General features: G+C 39.3%; 1 protein-coding gene across 5 annotated transcripts; it reads left to right on the top strand.

Annotated features, from left to right (window-relative positions):
• Positions 1–1,148: 1,148 nt before the first annotated feature.
• Positions 1,149–19,060, top strand: LOC102236064 (P2Y purinoceptor 3-like). 5 transcript variants are annotated; one of them, XM_023346619.1, is made up of 9 exons: positions 1,150–1,502; positions 2,042–2,287; positions 4,132–4,256; positions 6,357–6,471; positions 6,559–6,687; positions 7,646–7,763; positions 7,837–7,913; positions 7,987–8,167; positions 14,638–14,777. In XM_023346619.1, exons 2-9 carry the CDS (start codon positions 2,042–2,044, stop codon positions 14,691–14,693), a joined length of 1,047 nt encoding a protein of 348 aa, XP_023202387.1. In that variant the 5' UTR covers positions 1,150–1,502; the 3' UTR covers positions 14,694–14,777. The 5 variants fall into 5 exon arrangements, with proteins under 5 accessions (XP_023202385.1, XP_023202387.1, XP_023202386.1 ...); XM_023346620.1 differs by having other exon boundaries at positions 1,151–1,502; positions 6,562–6,687; positions 14,638–14,776; XM_023346617.1 differs by having other exon boundaries at positions 1,149–1,502; positions 6,357–6,687.
• Positions 19,061–19,808: the final 748 nt, after the last annotated feature.

Below are 19,808 nucleotides of genomic sequence, written 5' to 3'. Positions count from 1 at the left end.
CGGGCAACGGAAGGGAGGAGCTGATGACTTCCTCTGTATGCTTTTCAGCCAGAAGAGGTCGCCATAATCAAACCAATGGGACCGATGAAAGGTCTACACTATTCATTCAAAATTAAAGAATAGACATGGAAAAACGTTGAAGAAAGAGATCACAGCAGCAAGCAAACAACTGAGTTTTTGTCCTATTACTCTAATATTTTCTATTACGCTGTCTGTTTATTTATGTCCATTCTTTTATTGTTGCTTCACTATTCTGTTGTATCTTAAGCATACTGTTTATAAAAGCTCATTTAGGGACAATAGCTGCAAATTAGCTCATGCTAAAAGCATCATAATATAGGAATCTGTCTCAGTTTCTCTCTTACTGTGTATCTGTCACTATCAAATAAACTTATCCAAAAGCATAAATATAAAGCTAAAGATCTTACTGTCACACCGCATCCATGACTCACGGTTTTTAATATAAATTTAAAATTATGATTCATTCAAATGTTTTTTCATCAGTCTCCTGCCCCTTTATTAGGGAGCCTAAATTGTATGAATCCTGCGGCTGTTAAATGTCTAAAGACAATTAGAGGTTTAGTAGTTCCTCCCTGGAATCTTCAAGCCATTGAAAACTATCTCTCTGAGAGATTTAAGTGAATAAAAGTCACACAATTACATTTTAGCTACATTGGTTGCCCCAGTTGCACACAACTTCTTAGTTCTGTGTGAACTGATCAGACTTCTGTCTTTGTTTCCATCAATTCATATCATTCTATCTGACTCAACTCTCAGAAGCTAACAGAAGTTGGATTGCTATTGTTTTTGTTTTTTTACACCTTTGCACTTAGCCAGGTCATGCTATAATATTCAAATTGATATTGTAAATGTGCATACACATCTATCTATCTATCTATCTATCTATCTATCTATCTATCTATCTATCTATCTATCTATCTATCTATCTATCTATCTATCTATCTATCTATCTATCTATCTATCTATCTATCTATCTATCTATCTATCTATCTATCTATCTATCTATCTATCTATCTATCTATCTTTTCAGTCAGGATGTTTAAATTTGTGACATTCTATGTCACTTTGCCAAAATGTAACTGCAATTATTTTGAAGGCAGCAACAGGAAGTTCCTTTTCTTCTTCTCCACTTTTGCTGTCGCTAATGTGTTTCTTTAAGATTCCTCGAACTTTCTCCCGATTGTTTTTTTTTTTTTTTTTAGGGAACAGTCAGCAGAACAGAGATTCCCCTGAATATAGACAGAAAAACAAAAGTTCAAACCCCGACACACGAGAGCTGAGGGCGTCTTCTGAACCAAGCTCCTCTGGTTTTGCTCCAAAGACGACAGACGGAGTGAAGCATCTGAGAAAAGTTGAAGACGAGCTAAAATGGCCCGGGAGGAGCCGCGGAACAAGATGAGCTAACTTCGAAAACTTCCTCGGCCGATTTTTCCTCTAGAAGACGTGAAGCTTCCTGTGAGAGGTTCACTGCACAGCTTCAGGTTAGCTTTTTGAAAACTTGTCTCCTCTAGTTTCTAACAGTCTGCGCGTCCTATAGTTCTGTCTAATAACCGGGTGAAAAGTTTTATACAGCTTTCAACAAACAACGAATGTTTTCATGAAACAAATTGAAGCGCCCGTCTCTCCAGTAGTCAAATATTAATTCATGTTTGATTTTTTATTTTTTTTTTTAAAGAACCAACAACAACAAAAAAAGTTAATTTCATGTTTGGGTTATTTTTTTTAAATTGTTATTTTGTGGTTTTATTAATTATATGTTGTATAACACAGTAGTCACAATGATTCTAATAGTAACACGTGGCTGAATAAAGATAGGATTTCAGAAAAAAATTACATTATTTTAAAAATAATAACGTGGTTCTCCTGTAACGCAATGTACGGGGCCACAATGTTATGTGTGAAGACCTACATGTGTACAGTATCTGACACCGTCTAACATTTTACACTGCTGCAATGTTTCTAGTGTTTTTTTTCTCTCCAAATCATGTTGACTTGTATCAAACTATTTTCCCTGTTAAAGATGGAAGGAGAAAAAGAAAAGCAGTGGGAGCAGCAAGAGGAGAAGGAAAGCAACGAAGCAGAGGACGACACAAGAAGCGATGATGAAACCTGCAACGAAGTGGAGGATGGAAACTCTGAGAGGGCGGTGACGGTGTGGCAAGAGGGCCATGAGAAGGACGAACTGGGCAATCCCATCATGCACTGGGAGGCTCTGAGCCTGTGCATCGCTGAGCTTGAGAAGCAGGAGGAGGAGAAAAAAGCGAAGGTCAGGGCGTCTTTCCTAACGACGGGTTTCTACCGTTGGTTTTTCAGATCAATGAATTCTAAATTGTAGCTCAGACTGATCTAAACTTGTTGACCTTCTGCATTAGAGGCTTCCACACAACTCAGCTTGGTGCCAAAAGGTCAGAGGTCGCATCTTTAAAGATGCCACCTTCATTTTTGATGAAAGATAGCCACCAGTGTGCTACACTGTTCTTGTTGAGGATCTATTCACGTTAAATCTGAAGCAGTCAGGCTTATCATTATGACATTCTGAGGTCAAAGGTCGCTGTGTTTCAGGAAGACTTTGCTGATTTAGATGTTATGTTGTTTGCTGTGCTAAAGGGGCTTCTAATTGTGGAACATAACATTTTGTCTTCTGATTTCAGTAAAAGATCATTTACGTGAAACTGTAAGTCATATTTATAAGTTGTGTGCATCAGACGACTCTGAAAAGTTTGTCTTCTGTTTGTAAAGCTGCACTTTGCAGAAGTGTTAAGAGGCTGGAATATTATATTTACGTATGTGTTTGAAATTCGGCGTCTTCCATGACGATGGAGAGCTGCAAATATTTAACAGTAAAGCGTCAGAATGCTGTTAAATATGTGATGACGTATCCTCCAATCCCGAATCCTCCTTCTTAAAATGTTTCTCGTCATAAACCAGCAAAGAAGAGCCATTCATAAATCCCAGGTGGACGTGATGAACCTGCACAGCTACGAGTTTAAAGAGACAGAGCCAGGGCGTGGCGTAGCGGTTAGCGCGACCCATATTTGGAGGCCTTGAGTCCTCAACGCGGCCGTCGCTGGTTCGACTCCCGGACCCGACGACATTTGTCGCATGTCTTCCCCTCTCTATTTCCCTGTTTCCTGTCAGCCTACTGTCATATAAGGTGCACTAGAGCCCACAAAAGACCCCCTGGAGGGGTAAAAAAATAAATAAAAAAAAATGAGACAGAGCGATGATGTTTCACGCAGCGTTAACCTCGGTAGCCGAGTTGTTCCTGAAACCATGACGACAGGTCATCCAGATTTAAATCTTAGCTTCTTCCTCTTCCTGTCGCAGTCAGACAGTGATGGCCTGTGACTCCCGCATGGCGAGTTATTTATATGGTTTATTGTTATCTGAAGAGTTTTGATGCATCATACCAGCAGTGAGTTCAGTTAATGATGTTTGGAAACCCACCGAAACGTTATTGTTGGAAATATCTTCATAGTTTTCTCCACTGTCGGTTCCATGAGAACATGAGTAAATATAAATATTAATATATTCAATAATGAGATTAAACACGCCTGGTGTGTGAGGTTTTGTCTCCGTTCCATCCGTCTGGGTCCGAGATGAGGGGGCCAGATGCTTTCAGGTGTATTTAAAAAATATATATAAAAAATTAAATCTGTAGCATAAATATGTTGTTGGAAACGCACAGTGACACAGTTCAGATAAATTCTCTATTTCTGGAGTTCAAACAGAGAGCTATATTTCAGTTTAATGGAGCCGTATTCGCTCTGACTGAGGCAGTACTGATTCATCTTTCATGTTAGTTTGGAATAGTTTCATCAATATTTAATGGAGGTGCAATATAAGAGAAAAAAAACTGTGTGAATTGAGGGCTTTTCATTCCTCGTAAAATTTCAAATAAAGCAACAATTTTGATGATGGATTCAGCTTATGAAACGATGAAGGTCGATTGGTTCATGGAAGAAAAACCTAAAGAAGGAATCCTTGTTTCAGGTTCAGAAAATAAGGATTCTTGGTGCTACACCACTTTCCATTTTCCAGATATCAAATTTAAAAATGTCAAAAGTGACCCTAGAAAAGAGCGTGATGAACTGCTGCTGCTGTTTCCAGGCTGGAGCCTCTCTGGAGCGTGACGGGGCCCCCAGGGGCCGCACTGAGGACCGGGGCAGAACCGCCAGCAGCTGGGACGACGGCAGCGATGCCTGCAACAGCCACGTTCTGGCTCTGACATCACGGTGCGCTCGCCTCACACACACACACACACACACACACACACACACACACACACACACACTGCATTCAGGTGTGACACATTACATTTCCAGATGAATAAAGGGCGGGGCTAATAATCCTGTAATGATTTGAGGTAAAAAGATCTTGACCAGGTCTGCACCATATCAAGAAACTTTGATGACATTAATTGTGATTCACCTCAGCACCTTTAGCATGATAGCTGCTAAAAACATACATCAGGTGAGAGCAGCGGAGGGTCAGGTGGACTTAAAGGTTTATCACAATATTTTCCAGTGTTAGAAAGTTGCAGGAACTGCTTCAGTTTGTTACCTAAACAATCAATAGAAAGGCAACATGAATGACATCCCATCAAAAGAAATATTGTCACACATTTCATTTTATGTTGAAGAACAGAATGATTTGTTGCAGTTGTTTGAAATGTGTCCAGGGATGGATTAGCTTTGCTCCAGTAGATTTGAATCTGAACTCTATTTCTTTTCCGTTCTTTACCTGCTGTTTACTGGCTTTCTAACAATTATTTAATTGTTAGAAAACTTTTCAGTTGAGTCCAGCTGTTACTTACTTAATTATATGTTATATATATATATATATTTTAAATATCTAGCTCTTTTTCAGGTTTATGCCTCATTGAAATGAATAGAGAAGAATTTCAAACTCTTCTCTGAACCAGGTGCTTTTTGAAACCGGATTACTTCCTTATAATATATATAAAAAAACACCATTTAACTCTAAAATGTTTAACAACAGATGTCTGATTCAACATTTAATGTCTTTTGCTGTTTTTATAAATATGGTTCAAGTTTTAGGATGGAGTGACACGATTTAGGAAATGCACACGTTGCTATGCCAATAAGTTGCAGTGTACCAAACTAGCTGTGTGTTTTTGTGTTTAGAGCAGACTAGCAGCGTCTCTTTGGAACATTACTGCCCCCAACAGGTCGGCTGTACAAATTAAACACTGTTGTGTTTTTTTTTTCTGTTCTAATTCCAAAGCCTCCACACTGGTCTGTGTTGTTCAGATTTACTCACCACTTTATACATTTACCCAGATTATTCCGGCGGTGGGTGGAGGTAAGAGGACATTTCTACCTCTTCCTTAGTCAGTCCTTATGTTTCATCTCTTTAATAATAGAACAAATCTAAAGTCTGCTTTTGTTCCCGACAACACACCCGGGTTACCTTTTATCATTTTTCCAGTTTTCAGCTGATTGTTGATTGACTTTTAATTTTTTTTTAGCCAACAGTTTTGCTAATTCATCAGATCAGCATTGAGTTCTGCTTTGACTTTTCCAAATGATCTGGTTATTCATTTCAAGTTAGGGTTGTCACAAAAATGTATATACTATCCATCCATCCATTTTCTTAAACCCTTGTCCCTGGTGGGGTCGGGAGGTGCTGGTGTCTATCTCCAGCTAACGTTCCAGGAGAGGCGGGGTCACCCTGGACAGGTCGCCAGTCAGTTGCAAATTTATATACTAAATACATTTTTATTGAAAAAGGCTCATTTGTTTGAAAGTTGACACAAACTGACCCATTCACATTTTGAATGAGTGTGAGATAATTGAAGCCAGAATTTTAACCTTAAGCCATCACTGTTTGTCTGACTTGTTTGGTTAATATTTTCTATACCACTTGGGGGCGGTAATGAGCAGCGACGTTGCATTTCCAGGTGGAAAAGGATCAATTGACCAAACCAACAGCGCAGTCTAATCCCAAAAGAAAATCATTAGACACAAATTCAAGCAGAAATGTGAAGTTTGAGCAGAAGTAAAGGAAGGTTGAGATTGTTGTTCCACTACTTTCTTCATGTGTGATGTTTTCCATTCTGTTCACTGTGAACGTTTTTAGCTGATGTTATATGGTGTCATTCATAAACAAGGCCTACTGTCTCCCTTATGTGATATCTTTTCATTTTTATACATAAAAAGGGATTTCCCCCTCGACCCCCCTTTCTTAAAGCCTGTGTAATTCTACAGTTCAATCCATATGCAGTGTTTTTATTGTTATTCTAGAGTTCTTACCCAGAAAAAGATCTACTTTCACTATTTTTCTAAAAGAATTGGGACTATTTTCTGCTCCAGCCTGCACACACAGATGAATCTCCAGCTCTGCTTCATCAACAACAGTGAGAGTGAGGAGGAAGAGGATGAAGAGCCGGAGAAAGATGTGTGCAGCAAGAAGAGCAGCAGCTCCTGGGTAGCAGCCTGCAGCCTGACCCGTCAGTATCAAACCAGACTCGTTTATTTCCTCTCAGTGCTTTTGCTTGTTGTCCCTCACCGACAGCAGAAGAGGACAGCACCGACTCAGAAAAACTCCCAGAATCCTTCCATGTCTGAAGAGCCGAAGTCCAGAGGCTTCAGGAACACCCTGAGGAACCTTCGAGACCGGCTGAGAACCGACCAGAGAAAAAAGGTAGCAGGACCGGTGTGCTGCTGCGTAGAGCACAGTAATGTAGAAAAGTGCAGCTGCTTTGTGTCACAGAGCTACATGCTGCCCTGCACCAATGGGCAAGAATATAAATATTAACATTATTTAACATTAACTCTTTTTTTTTGAGTGTTTATCAGATCAAAATCAAATCACATTTTATTTGTATAGCACATTTCAGCAACAAGGCAGTTCAAAGTGCTTTACATCATAAAGACACAAACATACAAAGTCATAGAACACAGTCAGAAGTTTAGTCAAGTGTCTTTGTTAAATGTTTTATTATGTTTCAAAAGAAACTAACCAGCTGGGTTTTTAGTCCAGATATAAAGGAACTCTGTGTTTTGGCTGTTTTGCACTTTTCTGGAAGTTTGTTCCAGATTTGTGGTGCATGGAAGCTGAATGCTGGTCCTCCATGTTTGGTTCTGGTTCTGGTTCTGGATGCAGAGCAGAACCAGAAGACCTGAGAGGTCTGAAGCTTGATACAACAACAGCAGATCTTTATTGCATTGTGGTGCTAAACCCTTCATTGATTTATAACCTAGCAGTAATTTAAAGTCCGTTCTCTCAGTGGACGGACTGTAGAACTGGAGTTTTAAAGTCCTGGTTCCTGTATTCCAATGTTAAGTTTGACATTTTTAAATTACACATTTCTCAACTACTTATTGGTTTTGCCTTAGTTAAAGAAGTTAGCATATTGTAATTGATCGATCATATTTTATGCTATAAACTAAAAAGCATAAAATATTATCTTTCTTGTTCTTTCAAAAAATGTTGCCACGGCATCAAGTATAGCACAGTGACATTCCTGAACATACAGACTCTACCTGACGCAGAGGCAACCCTCGTTTTTTATCTGTGTTTGGCTTTCAGTCAGACTTTGGTGTGTGTGTGTGTGTGTGTCGGGTAAATGTTAAAACGCCGAGCTTTCTTGTGTTCTCAGACAGCCGGTCGTAGAGAAGCAGCGGCCCAGCGGACCCACCTGGAGCTCAGCGATGTGGAGCGGCTCAGTGTGCAGCAGCTGACGGCGCTCTGTGCGTCTCTCAGACAGGACATCCAAGGTGAGCCGGCGTCTGAACGCCCAGCGCGGCTCCGCAGCGCTTCCAGCTTCATTGGGTTTCCTCTTTTCAACAGACCTGAGCTCTGAGCTGGTGAGTCGCCTCCACATCCGGGACCAGCTGAGGACGGAGCAGGACGCCATGCTGCTGGAGGTGCAGGATCTGACCGCGCTGTGATGCGTCCCGTCTCGAGCATCGCATCTTGATTTTTTTTTTTTTTGCACAGAAACCATTTCAACAGAGAATGAACGCATATAGCTCAGGTAGACATTCACCACCACAGTGTTCCTGTCGGTACTCTGAATACAAACTTCCAAAGTTTGCACTGGGACAGAAGAAACACCCGCTCCAGTCAAATCCAGCCGGGTTTGTTCATCTGGCCGCTGAGAGTCATCACCACTTCACCTGTGAGTTCCTCCACTGCATGAACACATGAGAGAGACTAATCCCAGTCAGTTTCTCTCACTAACTTGCCCCTCAGGCGACCTTCCTGTGGACGGTGGCTTTTGGAGATGTTTTAAGGTCACACAACTCAGAATGTAAGAAGAACAGCCAGGAGGCAGCTGGACTTCTTCTCTTGTTTCCTAATGACGTTTGGCGTCTCATCCTCGCTGCTTCTTCAGTTCTGAACATGTTTGAAGCAGGCCTGTCACAATAAACAATAAATCAATTTATCGCATGGTAACTTAAAAGAAACTCAAAACTTTTTATCTGCTTGATTTATCGTTTTTTTTCTTTTCTCTCTCTTTTTACCAAAATTTGAATGATAAAAGTCTTCAGTCTGGTGTGTTTTTTTTTCTCAATTATCTCTTTTTTTTATTTATTGTTTTCTATTTTGTTTACACAGACTTCATGATTCTTTTTATTGGTTGTTTCTTTTTATTTATTTAGAATATTTAGAATATTTCTAATGTCTTCCACTTCCAGTGATTAAATGTTCATTAGAATTTAAAGTTTATTGATCAGTGAGAATGTGTTCTTGCCATTATTCTGCCATTGTCGCTGTTATATTACTTGAAACTATCTCAAAACAACAATATTATCATTTTAGCACAATAAGTTCTGGAACAATATATCATCCTGTAAAATCTGTTATCGTGACAGGCCTAGCTGGAAGTAAGAGTCTTATAAACGTCTTCAGAACTGAAGAGGTTTTTTTGATGAAGTCCACTTGCTTTCTAGTCAACCACTGAGGACTGCCGTGTTCTACATGTTCTAGATCTACACCCGAAAACAAGAACAGTTCCTGTTTGCTGAGGATGTGAGGAAAGCTGAGATCATAAGGTCTGATGGTTTGATTCATTTCATTCAGTCCTTTCAGCAATAACAAAACACCCAGTTTCTCTTGTGGCCGCCTGCTGTTTTGGCGCTCCGCTCTAACTGACCCAGAGGTCACGGCTTCTGTCAACTTAGAATTAAAATGTTTACAAGAACAATGACAATCGGATACTCATACTTTAAAATTTGCTGTAGTTTTTTAACACCAGCATCCACATAATAGTTGTTCTGGAACAAGAACCGGCACATGTGGGTCTACATCAGTTCTATATATTGTTTTTAATTGAACATAAGTTTTCTTATTGGGACATAAAAGAACTAACTCTAAACTGTGGAGCATCGACCTTTCCATCCCACATAAACTCCTGTTTCTTATTGTTAAATAAATGATGTGAAAGTGATAATGTGAGATTTTGTTTAGGACATTTTGTTCATTTAGTCATTAAATCCAAAATGAGCTTGAAACAAACTGGGACTTCAGTAGGGAATCAGTGTCTTTCATAAGGGACTTTTTAGCCTTTCAGTTTTTGGAAATTCAAAGCTGAACAAGCATGTTGGAGCATGTTGGTCACAGACCCGGAGGTTGTCGGATCGAACCCCGCTCCCTCCTTGACCCGGGATAATCGGGCCGCAGGCTGTAGATGGTAGTATCAAATATGTTGAGTCAGTCAGAAGTTTACATACAAAAAGCTCAGTTTATTCAGTTGTTTTTTGTTTTGTTTTTTTTATACTAAAAATTTTTTTTTCACTAAACTTTCACCAGTTGTGTAATTTCATCATGAACCTGTTAAACAACTTTGAACTTTTTAAAGATCTCATGTACGGTCTGTCATATATTCTCTACACTGAACATTTTTTATATATGTATAAAAAAAATCCATAACATTAAAGTACATAAACATGAGCCTTTTCTTGGTTTATTTAATTTAGCAAATTCATAGCAGATCAAATTCACGAGAATTTGATCTTTCAGCTGTAGAAATGAGTTTCTATAACTGACCACGTTACTCTGTCCGCTCACACACACACACACACACACACACGTCGCTAGGCAGCTTGGGGCCAGCTGCCCTGCTCAGGGGCAAGTTGACATCAAACCCACAACCTTCCAGTTCCAAGACGACTACAGACTGAGCAACGATGGCTTGCGTCAGAATTTCTTTTGAAGTCCTTTCTGGTTTGTTTCAATTTGAAGGTTCGTGCTAATGGTTGGTTTTATTTTATTTTCTTTCTCACCAGGGATGAAAGATATATTTGTGGCTTTAAAATAATCTGTTTTACTTGAGGGGCATTGTGTACCTTTTTTCTGGAACTACAGTATATTTAGAGATAGTCTCTGGGTTTTTCTTGAACATAATTAGTAAACTACTTCTTCTAGAAAAGTCGTATTGAAGTCCATTCATCATAACGAGCTGAACCAGAGCAGGTAAAGACAACATGGTCTCTCCAAGGTGAAGTGTGGAAGAAGAACCGGATGACACGCACCGAAGCACAGAGGGAGGGACTGGGTCACTATGGAAACCACTCTGACTGTTCTGAGAAGCAGCAAATTGAGGCGAAAGCTGAAGCGGTCCAACTGTGTGAACGTCTGCTGATTCCTGCTGCTGTTTGCCGACGACCAGGAGGCGTTCTGCCTGAGGAAAGTCCACTTTGGTTCTGCTTGGTATTTTGTGTTGAACTCTTAAGAATTTGGAATCTTTTCATATTTTCTTTCCCATCTTGGGAGCTGATGAGCAGCAGATGGACCTGGAGCTGTAGGGTCAATTTTCTCCTGAGATCAGGTAGGCAGATTGTTCAGAGTTTGATGGAGCTTCCTTGGCCGAACGCCGAGTTACTGGCTGCGATGCAGGAATGTCGGTGTTTATTTGTGGATCACAGCATTAGCTGAAGCAGTGAAAGTTATTTTTCAGTAAAAGAAAAAAAAAAAGATGTTTTGTAAAATATATGGATTTAAATTGGTGAAGCGCTATAACTCTAGAAAAAGTTTAAAAGTGGGATGTCTAAATTATTTTTAAAGCAAAAAAAACAAAAAAATTTCAGGTAACCAGGAGTTTGTGTTCATTTATAAATGCATGGCTCCCAGTAATCTGGTCTGAATATCAACTCCAATTCATCAATGTTTATCCCAAACATTTTATGAGCACTGTTACAGTTAGTATTTTTGCTTTTCTTGTTTTGTCATTTAAAAACGTGACTGTTTTAGAGTTACAGAAAGCTACAGGGTGTGTGTGTGTGGTTGCTGTGGTTGCTGCGGTTACCAAGTCCTATAAAATGAAGTTGTGATGCAACGTCAGACCAGCATTAGACACAAGCTGCCCTTCAGAGACGGCTTTTTTCCCAGTTCAAGGTCCGGAGGCGTTCAGGATGACCTGAAGCTCTGCGGCCATATTGCCAGGTCAACAGGCTCTGCAGCCTCCTCACTTATTATACATTATGCACTAAAACGAGTGAACAAAAATAGATCTGCATGAGGGCGGAAAGAACTCACTGAAACATTGAAGACTGAACTTGTCTTATTCTTCGATGGACAAACTCATCAGCCCACCTAATGGAGAATGTTGTAGTTTGTACTGAACTTTATTTTCTATTCATGTTGTCCTACTGGTACTGTATATATTAATATTGTGTTCTACATCACATATATAAATGCTCATACATATGTACATATATACATATGTAGATGGCCCACTAACACCTACAGTTTTGATTTTTGTCGCCGTAGTTCATACACACTGAGAGCAAAAAACCTGGTTGACTGAATCCTCTTCTGTAGAAATTCTCTGATATCTCAGCACGTGGCTTGACATGACATTTAACTTTAATTGTGACAGGAATCAATCCTGTGGGGGACAAAATGACCTGTGTACGGTGGATGCATGGCGAGACCATGGTCAGGTATGGTTACTTATTGCTGAATTAATGAGGTAGAAGGGACTGAATCAGCAACATACCCTTGTGCACAGGAAGGCAAACATTCACTCTGAATCAGCAGCATGCGACAGGAGGTCAAACAAACCGAGCAAAGACCCACGCCAACGATGGAGAGCAGGGAGGCTGTTGGAAACCACCGGCTCTTTCCATTTGTCATAAAGAAGTCGTAATGTCCGCCGTTCAGTCCGTTACTCACAGTCTCTACGCTGTGTTGGATTCAATTTCCCCTACATTATCAATTCAGACAGAAGTATTCTAGAAAGGTGCATACAGCCTCTCAGTTGCTGGTCCACAAAATACCACAGGAAGAGTTTTATTAAAATAAAACCGAAAGAGACGTGTGACCCATCTACAGGTTGAGGTTTTAAGCGTTACCATTAAAGGGGAATTATTATGTGTTATCCAGGATTATTTTATAGCACAACCAAGTAACTATGTTACCTTCAGCTGTTATAAAAATGCCATATGCGTCAAATATGACTTAAAAATCTTTTAACTTTTGTAATTTAACACCTTGAAATTGTTCCCGCCTCTTTAAAAACTCCTGCTCCTTCTGAAACTCCACCTTCAGGAGTGACCAGGCCGTCACATTTTCATCGCTGAGGTTAAGTGATGCATAACCTTTTACATTTATTTATTTGTAATTATGTTTGTATTGCACCATGTGTAACAGAAGACATACTGTCTAGAAAATTCCACTTTCTAGAATATATGTATATTTTCACAAAAGTCTCTGAAATCAAAGTAAAAATGTTTTGGTCAAAGTCAGACAGGCTTTAGTGTGTTTGTCCTCTTTTTGCTCAGTGGTGTTTCTGATCTTTGAACTCTCCTGTTGGTGCAATTTCTTTCCAGTTGGCTTCTTATTGTTCTGTCATGACCTCTGACCTTAACTGAGGCTAGTGAGGCATGCTGCTTTTTATATGTTGCTTTGGCTTGGACCATTTGGATAAATCTTCGACGTACCTTTGGACTAATTTTCATAGGTTGGCTCCTATAATCGATATTCCATTTTCTTCCCGTTTGGAGGATAATGTGTCACTGTGAGGTTCACTGGAGTCTGAAGAAATAGTTTGGAAACTCTTTCCAGACTGAAAGACTCATCTGTTCTTACTTTGTTAGATTGTTGTTTTAGATGTTTTTGCTGCTTTAGATATTTTTGCTGATTTTATGTCGACTGTTTCTACTGGATTAATGATTTGATTCTCCGGGTCTTGGAGGATGTGTGTGGTGCAAAAAATGACTCAGTTTACTGGGTTTCTTTATAAGCTACATTGAATGATTAATTGAGCTTATTGTACTGCTTGATATCTAGGATCAATTGCAATGTATGTATGCTTGTTGGGAATTGACCCCCATTCAATTCAGTTTGAACTGAATTGACTTGGTTGTTCATGACAAACAGGATAATCACTTTTTAACATGACCAGGTTGGTTTGGAATATTTTCACCCGTAAATGAATAAATGACCATTGGAAAACTCATCCAGGTATTTACTCAGGCCATGTGTGGCTCATATAAAAAATATTTGCTAATTAAGAAAACATTTAAGAGTAACAAAAAAGTAAAAATGGTGGAAATCTGCAAGAGGGCAAATCATAACGCTCTCCCCTGCCAATTGTTCACACACTAGAGCTGCATGGGGAGTCACAAGGGTTCATGCATGCGGTACTGTAGTCCAACATGAATGATATCTTAATGGCAGCAGAACTCATAAAAGCTTTTTCTTTGTTTTACATTAAACAACAAAACAAATATAAAGATATCAGCAGGTATATCCTGTGGTAATGGATGTCTGGAACTATGCTAATACATTTCACCTTAAATTACACACCAATAAAAGATTTTTAAATATGAAAAACACTCAGTGATGCTGTTCTGTACTTCGAGTGAAAACATTAAAGTACTCGTATTCGTCTGTTAGAGCGTCAGCTACCAACTTTTAGATCCGTCTCTTCTCCATCACACCTGAATCAAACGAACAGCTGATCACCGGCTGATCGCTGACCTCAAGGACTGGACTTGGGCACCACTAGTTTAGAGTAATGTTGTCAAAGTCCAAAAACATAAATAAATTTACTTTCACATAAGAATAATGTAGGACCTTTTCGATCCTATAGTTTTTATGGTTCCATTCAAGCATTTCATTTTTAGAAAGTTTTCCTTTGACTCCTTTTGGTTTTTAATGTATAAATATACAATAGTATAACTGATGAGTCCCATTCTTTTAATATACAATGTTGTCTTATGCAGCAAAGTCCTGAATCTTGTTTTTACTGAGGTTCATTCTTTTTAGTATTTGTACTTTTTAGTATTACTGTCTTGCTAAAGGTTTTCTTAAGGCTGGGTTCAGACACAACGAGTAATAAATGCAAAAATAATATACAAACATTTGTTGGTAAATGACACTGGTCTGTTTGTTTCAGTTATAGCAGTAACCCATCCCTTGGCACAATGCCCAGTGATACTTTACGACGCTGCTCTATTATTAGTTGGGAAAAAAAAGGTGGAAGTAACATTTCAGGTCATGTGTTTTTGTTAACTGGGTCTGCTGCTGGCATGGAAAGTTCTGTCACATCAGTTGAGGAGGAAAGAAATATAACACACACATCAGCCACCTGTGACGCACTAACGCTGATCAAAGGTGACGATTCTCCATCTGTGTTTCTAGGTCAACAACAGGTCACTGACATGGGCGTCCACATCCAAGACGGCGCGCAGGTGTGAAAACTACAAACAATTCTCCTGATGGATTCCTGGAGATGAGCTAACCTAGCTTCATCCCGCCCATGTCATCCAGAGCTGAAGAGTTTCCAGACATCAGTGCCACTATGCTCCAGGATGTCCTTAGCTCCTTGTCTCCTTCCACTTCCCCCATGACTCCTCCAGCTTCATCCTGCAGTATTAATGAATCTTATAAGTACATCTTCCTCCCCATTTGTTACTCTTTTACCTTCATATTTAGCATTACTTTGAATTCTATCATCCTCTACCGTTCTTTCCGTCAAGCCAAGCGCTGGAATGCTTCCCTCATATACATGGTCAACCTGGCCTCCACAGACTTTATGTATGGACTGTCTTTGCCATTTCTTGTGGCTAGTTACATAATGCGTGACCGCTGGGTGTTTGGGGACTTCATGTGCCGCCTGGTTCGCTTCCTCTTCTACTTCAACCTCTATTGCTCCATCTTCTTCCTCACTTGCATTTCTGTTCACAGATACCTGGGTATCTGCCACCCGATAAAAGTGATCACCCTGGAGACCAAGAGAGCTGTCAAGAACACTTGTGTGTTGGTGTGGATCGTGGTGTTCGCTTTGACTTGCCCTATTTTCCGGTTTGCCCAGACAAGCTATGTGACCAGAATGGCAGAAACGTGGACCAATGCAAGTAAAACTGTTTACAACAAGAGTCACAACATGCCATCATCAAGGGGCAACATCAGCTATAATAGCCTGGGATTGCCCCATGAGGAATACCAGAACTGTTGGGACGATGCCATAGACAAAGAATTTCTTGACTACATTCCCTATGGGATTATTCTACATTTAATTGGCTTTTTTTTACCCTTTTTCATAATTGCTTGGTGTTACTCTCGTGTAGTCCTCACCATATTTAAGACCCTGCATTCCCAACCCTCATACCGCAAAGGACCCAGAAATAGTAACAGCGAGGTTGTGGAGAGAAGAGGCAGAAGTGGCTCTGCAGCAGGTGGAAGAGGAAGCAACGGCTTGTTAAGGGGGGTAGAAAAGGATGAAGAGATTTCTGTTTTCCTGGGAGCTCGTTCTCCGTATGCGAGCCGCAGACGTAAATCCATCAGGACCATCATCACCATCACCTTGCTCTTTGCTTTGTGTTTTTTCCCCTTCCATGTGACCAGAACCATCTTTCTGCTGCTGAAAGTCACCGGGAAAGTTCCCTGTGAAACCATGACGACAGTGTCGATGTGCTATAAGGTGACACGGCCGCTGGCGTCCTTCAACGCATGGCTAAATGCTCTTCTATATTTTCTGACCAAAGACAAGGTGGGAGCTCACTGCTGTCCAGCAGGGAGAACTAAAAGCCCACAGCAGGCTGGACCGCTGCTGCCGCTGAGAATGATGGGAAAAGGAGACAGTCCAGTTGGGGAAACTATGGGAGTCCAGATTAACAACGAGGAAGAGAAAGAATTTCACCATCTGTCACACAAAAACGTATGATAAAAAACACTGAATGATAGATAGATAAGTAGATTGGTTGACTGAATGAAATAGTCATTCAGTCAACCAATGACTGAATGACATTGGTTGACTATTAACACAAATACTGTGTGTCGTCTCTTGCTAAATGATATTGATGATGGTATAAATTACACAAATAATACATTTTTAAACATGCTGTTTATCATCACATAGCTCAACTTTGTAGTTATTTACATTTGTATGATGTTTATACCATTATGGAAGCTGCAGTTTGTGTGTGACCATTTAAAGAGAGCAGGAATATTAAACTGAAAGAGTTCAAGCATCACAGAAATCTAACGTTGTCTTGGTCTCACCTTTCTTAACCCTTTGGTGGAGGATTTAAAAAAATGATTTCATCAAAAGATCATCTGGAGATGAGTTATTGCTGGGACATAACAGCTCCAAAAAATCCCTACCACTCTTTTAGAAGCAGATAAGACCGTAGAGAAATATGACTGTATTTACCTATCTTTCCATTCATGCACAGGAGGAGAGCAAACACACCAGGCAAGGCACGTTTATTTGCGTAGAGGGAAATTCAAAGTGCTGCACAGCAAGAACAACGGAAAAGAAATTGGGGGGCGGGGGGAAGCCTGATACTTAAAAAGACAGAGGAAGTATCACAAGTTAAAAGTTAAACTAAAATTAAGCAAATCAAAATCTGAAACAAGACAGCATCGCTGCTGTAAAGCAATCTTTGGCTTTCATGGAAAAACAATTGTAAACAATAATGTTTTCAGCCCTGATTTAAACACTTTCTGAACATCTCAGGCTTTGCTGGGATTCCAGAAAATGTATATTTCCTGTTAGTCATTTAGCCTGAATCAGCTGGCTGATTGTTTTTTTTTTTTCTCTTCTTCTTTAAAGAGATCTGGATAGAACCTAATTTATTGAAAATGTCTTCTGTGTCATCCTCTTGGTGAAAAACTTGCAATAGCAGACAGCAGGGTGACATTTAGTTGTTGCAGTTCAGGATCCAGGATGTGTTTTTCTCGCTCTGTGGTCTTTAGCTCCATTTCTCCACTTTGATTTCTAATCTTGTCTTTTTGAATCCAAAAAACAATAACTTCAGATTTTTTTTGTTTGTTTGTTTTGGTTTGTTTTTTCATTAAGCTGGACAAAATGTCACCCCATCCACTAATGGACATTTTGTTTCTAAATTTAAACAATGTGTGCTAAGTTTGGATTAATAAAACAAGAACAGAAAAACAGCAGGTTGGTTGGTCCATTGTTTGGTTTGATTTTTGTCTATTTAGCAAACAAACTCAGTTATTAAGAGAATAAATATATAAAACTTCTTATTTGACAGAAGCCTTCTTCTCTGCATATTTACTCTGACAAACAACCTGCAGGCTGTCGGAACGTATGAGACATTTATCTGTTTTATCTGTTCTAGTTTTTGTTTGTTTGTCCAGCATCTTGGTAAATTTGGTCAAATTTTTATCCTCTCACTTTGATTTAAGAAATCTTTGTGATTTTCATATCTCATTGTTTGAGCACCAGACGTTGAGCACCAGGTCCAATACAAACCCTTACAAACAGATAAGCAAAAATGTTTGGCACTTAAAATGTTCCAGTTCAGTTGACACTGTCTGTCTAATAAACAGCAAAATGTTGTTGTGCTAGAAACTCATTCCTGTCTCACACTTTCAGCAATCCACTTTATGATTATTAATTTTGTCTTTTTAATCCATCGTTCTTCTTCACATTGCAGCTGGTCGGTGAAACAACTGACGGACTTTCTGTGCCAACATAAACACTGACTTGCAAATGAACCTGTCAACCCTTGAAGATTTGAACATAATAATCACAAACTACAGTCATATTCAGTATGTCAGAGTACATGTTCCAATGAGGTTCATTTTGAACGTTAAAACTTTGAATCAGGTTTTAAACAGACTTTTATTTTCTGTAGCCCACATTTCTGTATTCAGATATTTTGTATTGCTCTAATTTTACATGCGCTGTCTATAATGATATGTTCTCTTTATCTGTAAGTGGAAAATCATCATAATTAACAGAAATAAAGGCTTGAAAACATTGTTCTTTGTGTAATTAATCTATGTGACGCTTCAGTTAGTGAACTTTACCGAAACAGCTTTTCAAAAAATCACTCTAATTTATTAAATGGATCTGTATGTGGAGCTGAAAAAAAGAAATCATGTTTTATTTAGTGGCAGTGGAAAACAATATTCATGATGTCGCCATGGTGACGTTCTGGTTTACGTCAAAATCGGTGGAGAGTTATGAAATGTTTCTCCTTGTTTAGCGCTCCGGTGTGGCCTGAGACCAGCGCTCTCATCTCTCTAACAGCCTCTTTTCCACCAAGCTTGACTTGTGAAAAAATTACATTAAAAAATACATGAGTCAGGCACACACTGAGCACAGGGACCAGTCTGTTGTCTACAGATGCAGCTCCATCATTTTGCTTTTTGCACACGCTCCTAAAATAACTGGGCACCTTTTTGTCCATCCAGTTTTTGAAGAATCTCCCATTGCCCATCTCTGGCATTTAAAGTAGACTTCTGACATACAGAGCTTCCTGTGAGAGACACACTTTTATTCATCTTTGGTTCCTCTCTTCACTCAGTCTTTCCCTTTTCGTCCAGATGTGTCACAGTCTGATCTGTCCTATCAGGGTGGCAGCGTGTTGGAGTAGCTCTGAACTTTCATTGAGATTTTTTTCTCTTTCAAAATTTCATTCCTGCCTTTTTGGAGGAAAATAGCTCGTTTTGGACAACTGTTCCTTCTTGTTTGGATACTGTGTAGTTGGACTGATTCTGGGCAATATTTTTCATATTTTTGCTGTTTTGTTATGATGCTTAACCGGGTGGTTTAACCCTCCTATTATGTTGCGGGTCAAATTGACCCGTTTTAAAGTTGAATTTTTTTTTTTTTAAATAGTTGGAAATATTTTTTTTGCATGAAACTTTTTCTATTTGTCTTAATAGGTGCACTCTACATATAAATTGAAAATTCATTTTACACATTTGCAGCCCCCACTGCGTCTACTTTTTACATAGATACTGTTCGGGTCAATTTGACCCGGCAGTCAGGTTAAAGTGCAAAAAAAAATTAAAAAAATGTCCATTGTTATATGTTTCCTTGCAGCTATGAACCATATTTCACCACACACACACAAACACAACACACCACACACATACATGCACACGCCGACACACACAAGCCCACTTTCTCACTATTCTCTTTACTGCACTAGGAAACTGCGAGAAAGCAGAAAGTGTTCACACAACTTATGACGGGAATCTTTTCTGTTCCTGTGGATAAACTCCACCCACACTGAGTGACACTCAGCAGAAGTGGAGGAAAACATCAATACTCTCTGCATGACTCATTTATCTTGATTTTAATCAGCGGGTCAATTTCACCCTGAACAGTATCTGTGTCTCAAGTTCAATTATAAAGATCACCCATTAAAAAAAAAAATCTAAATGTAAAATTAAAAAAATTAGCATCTACAAAAACACTTTGAAGAATCTGAATTCATGAGTTACAACATTTAATTTCCCTTTGGGATCAATAAAGTATTTTTGAAATTGAATTCTGAACCCTTAATGAAATTTTAGTGCATGACATTAATTCACATCTTTCTCCAAAATGG

This window comes from Xiphophorus maculatus, chromosome 14 (genome assembly GCF_002775205.1).
Source record: "Xiphophorus maculatus strain JP 163 A chromosome 14, X_maculatus-5.0-male, whole genome shotgun sequence".
Lineage (NCBI taxonomy): Eukaryota > Metazoa > Chordata > Actinopteri > Cyprinodontiformes > Poeciliidae > Xiphophorus > Xiphophorus maculatus.
The sequence above is the reverse complement of the archived record's forward strand: the minus strand, read 5'-3'. Positions and strand labels throughout refer to the sequence as shown.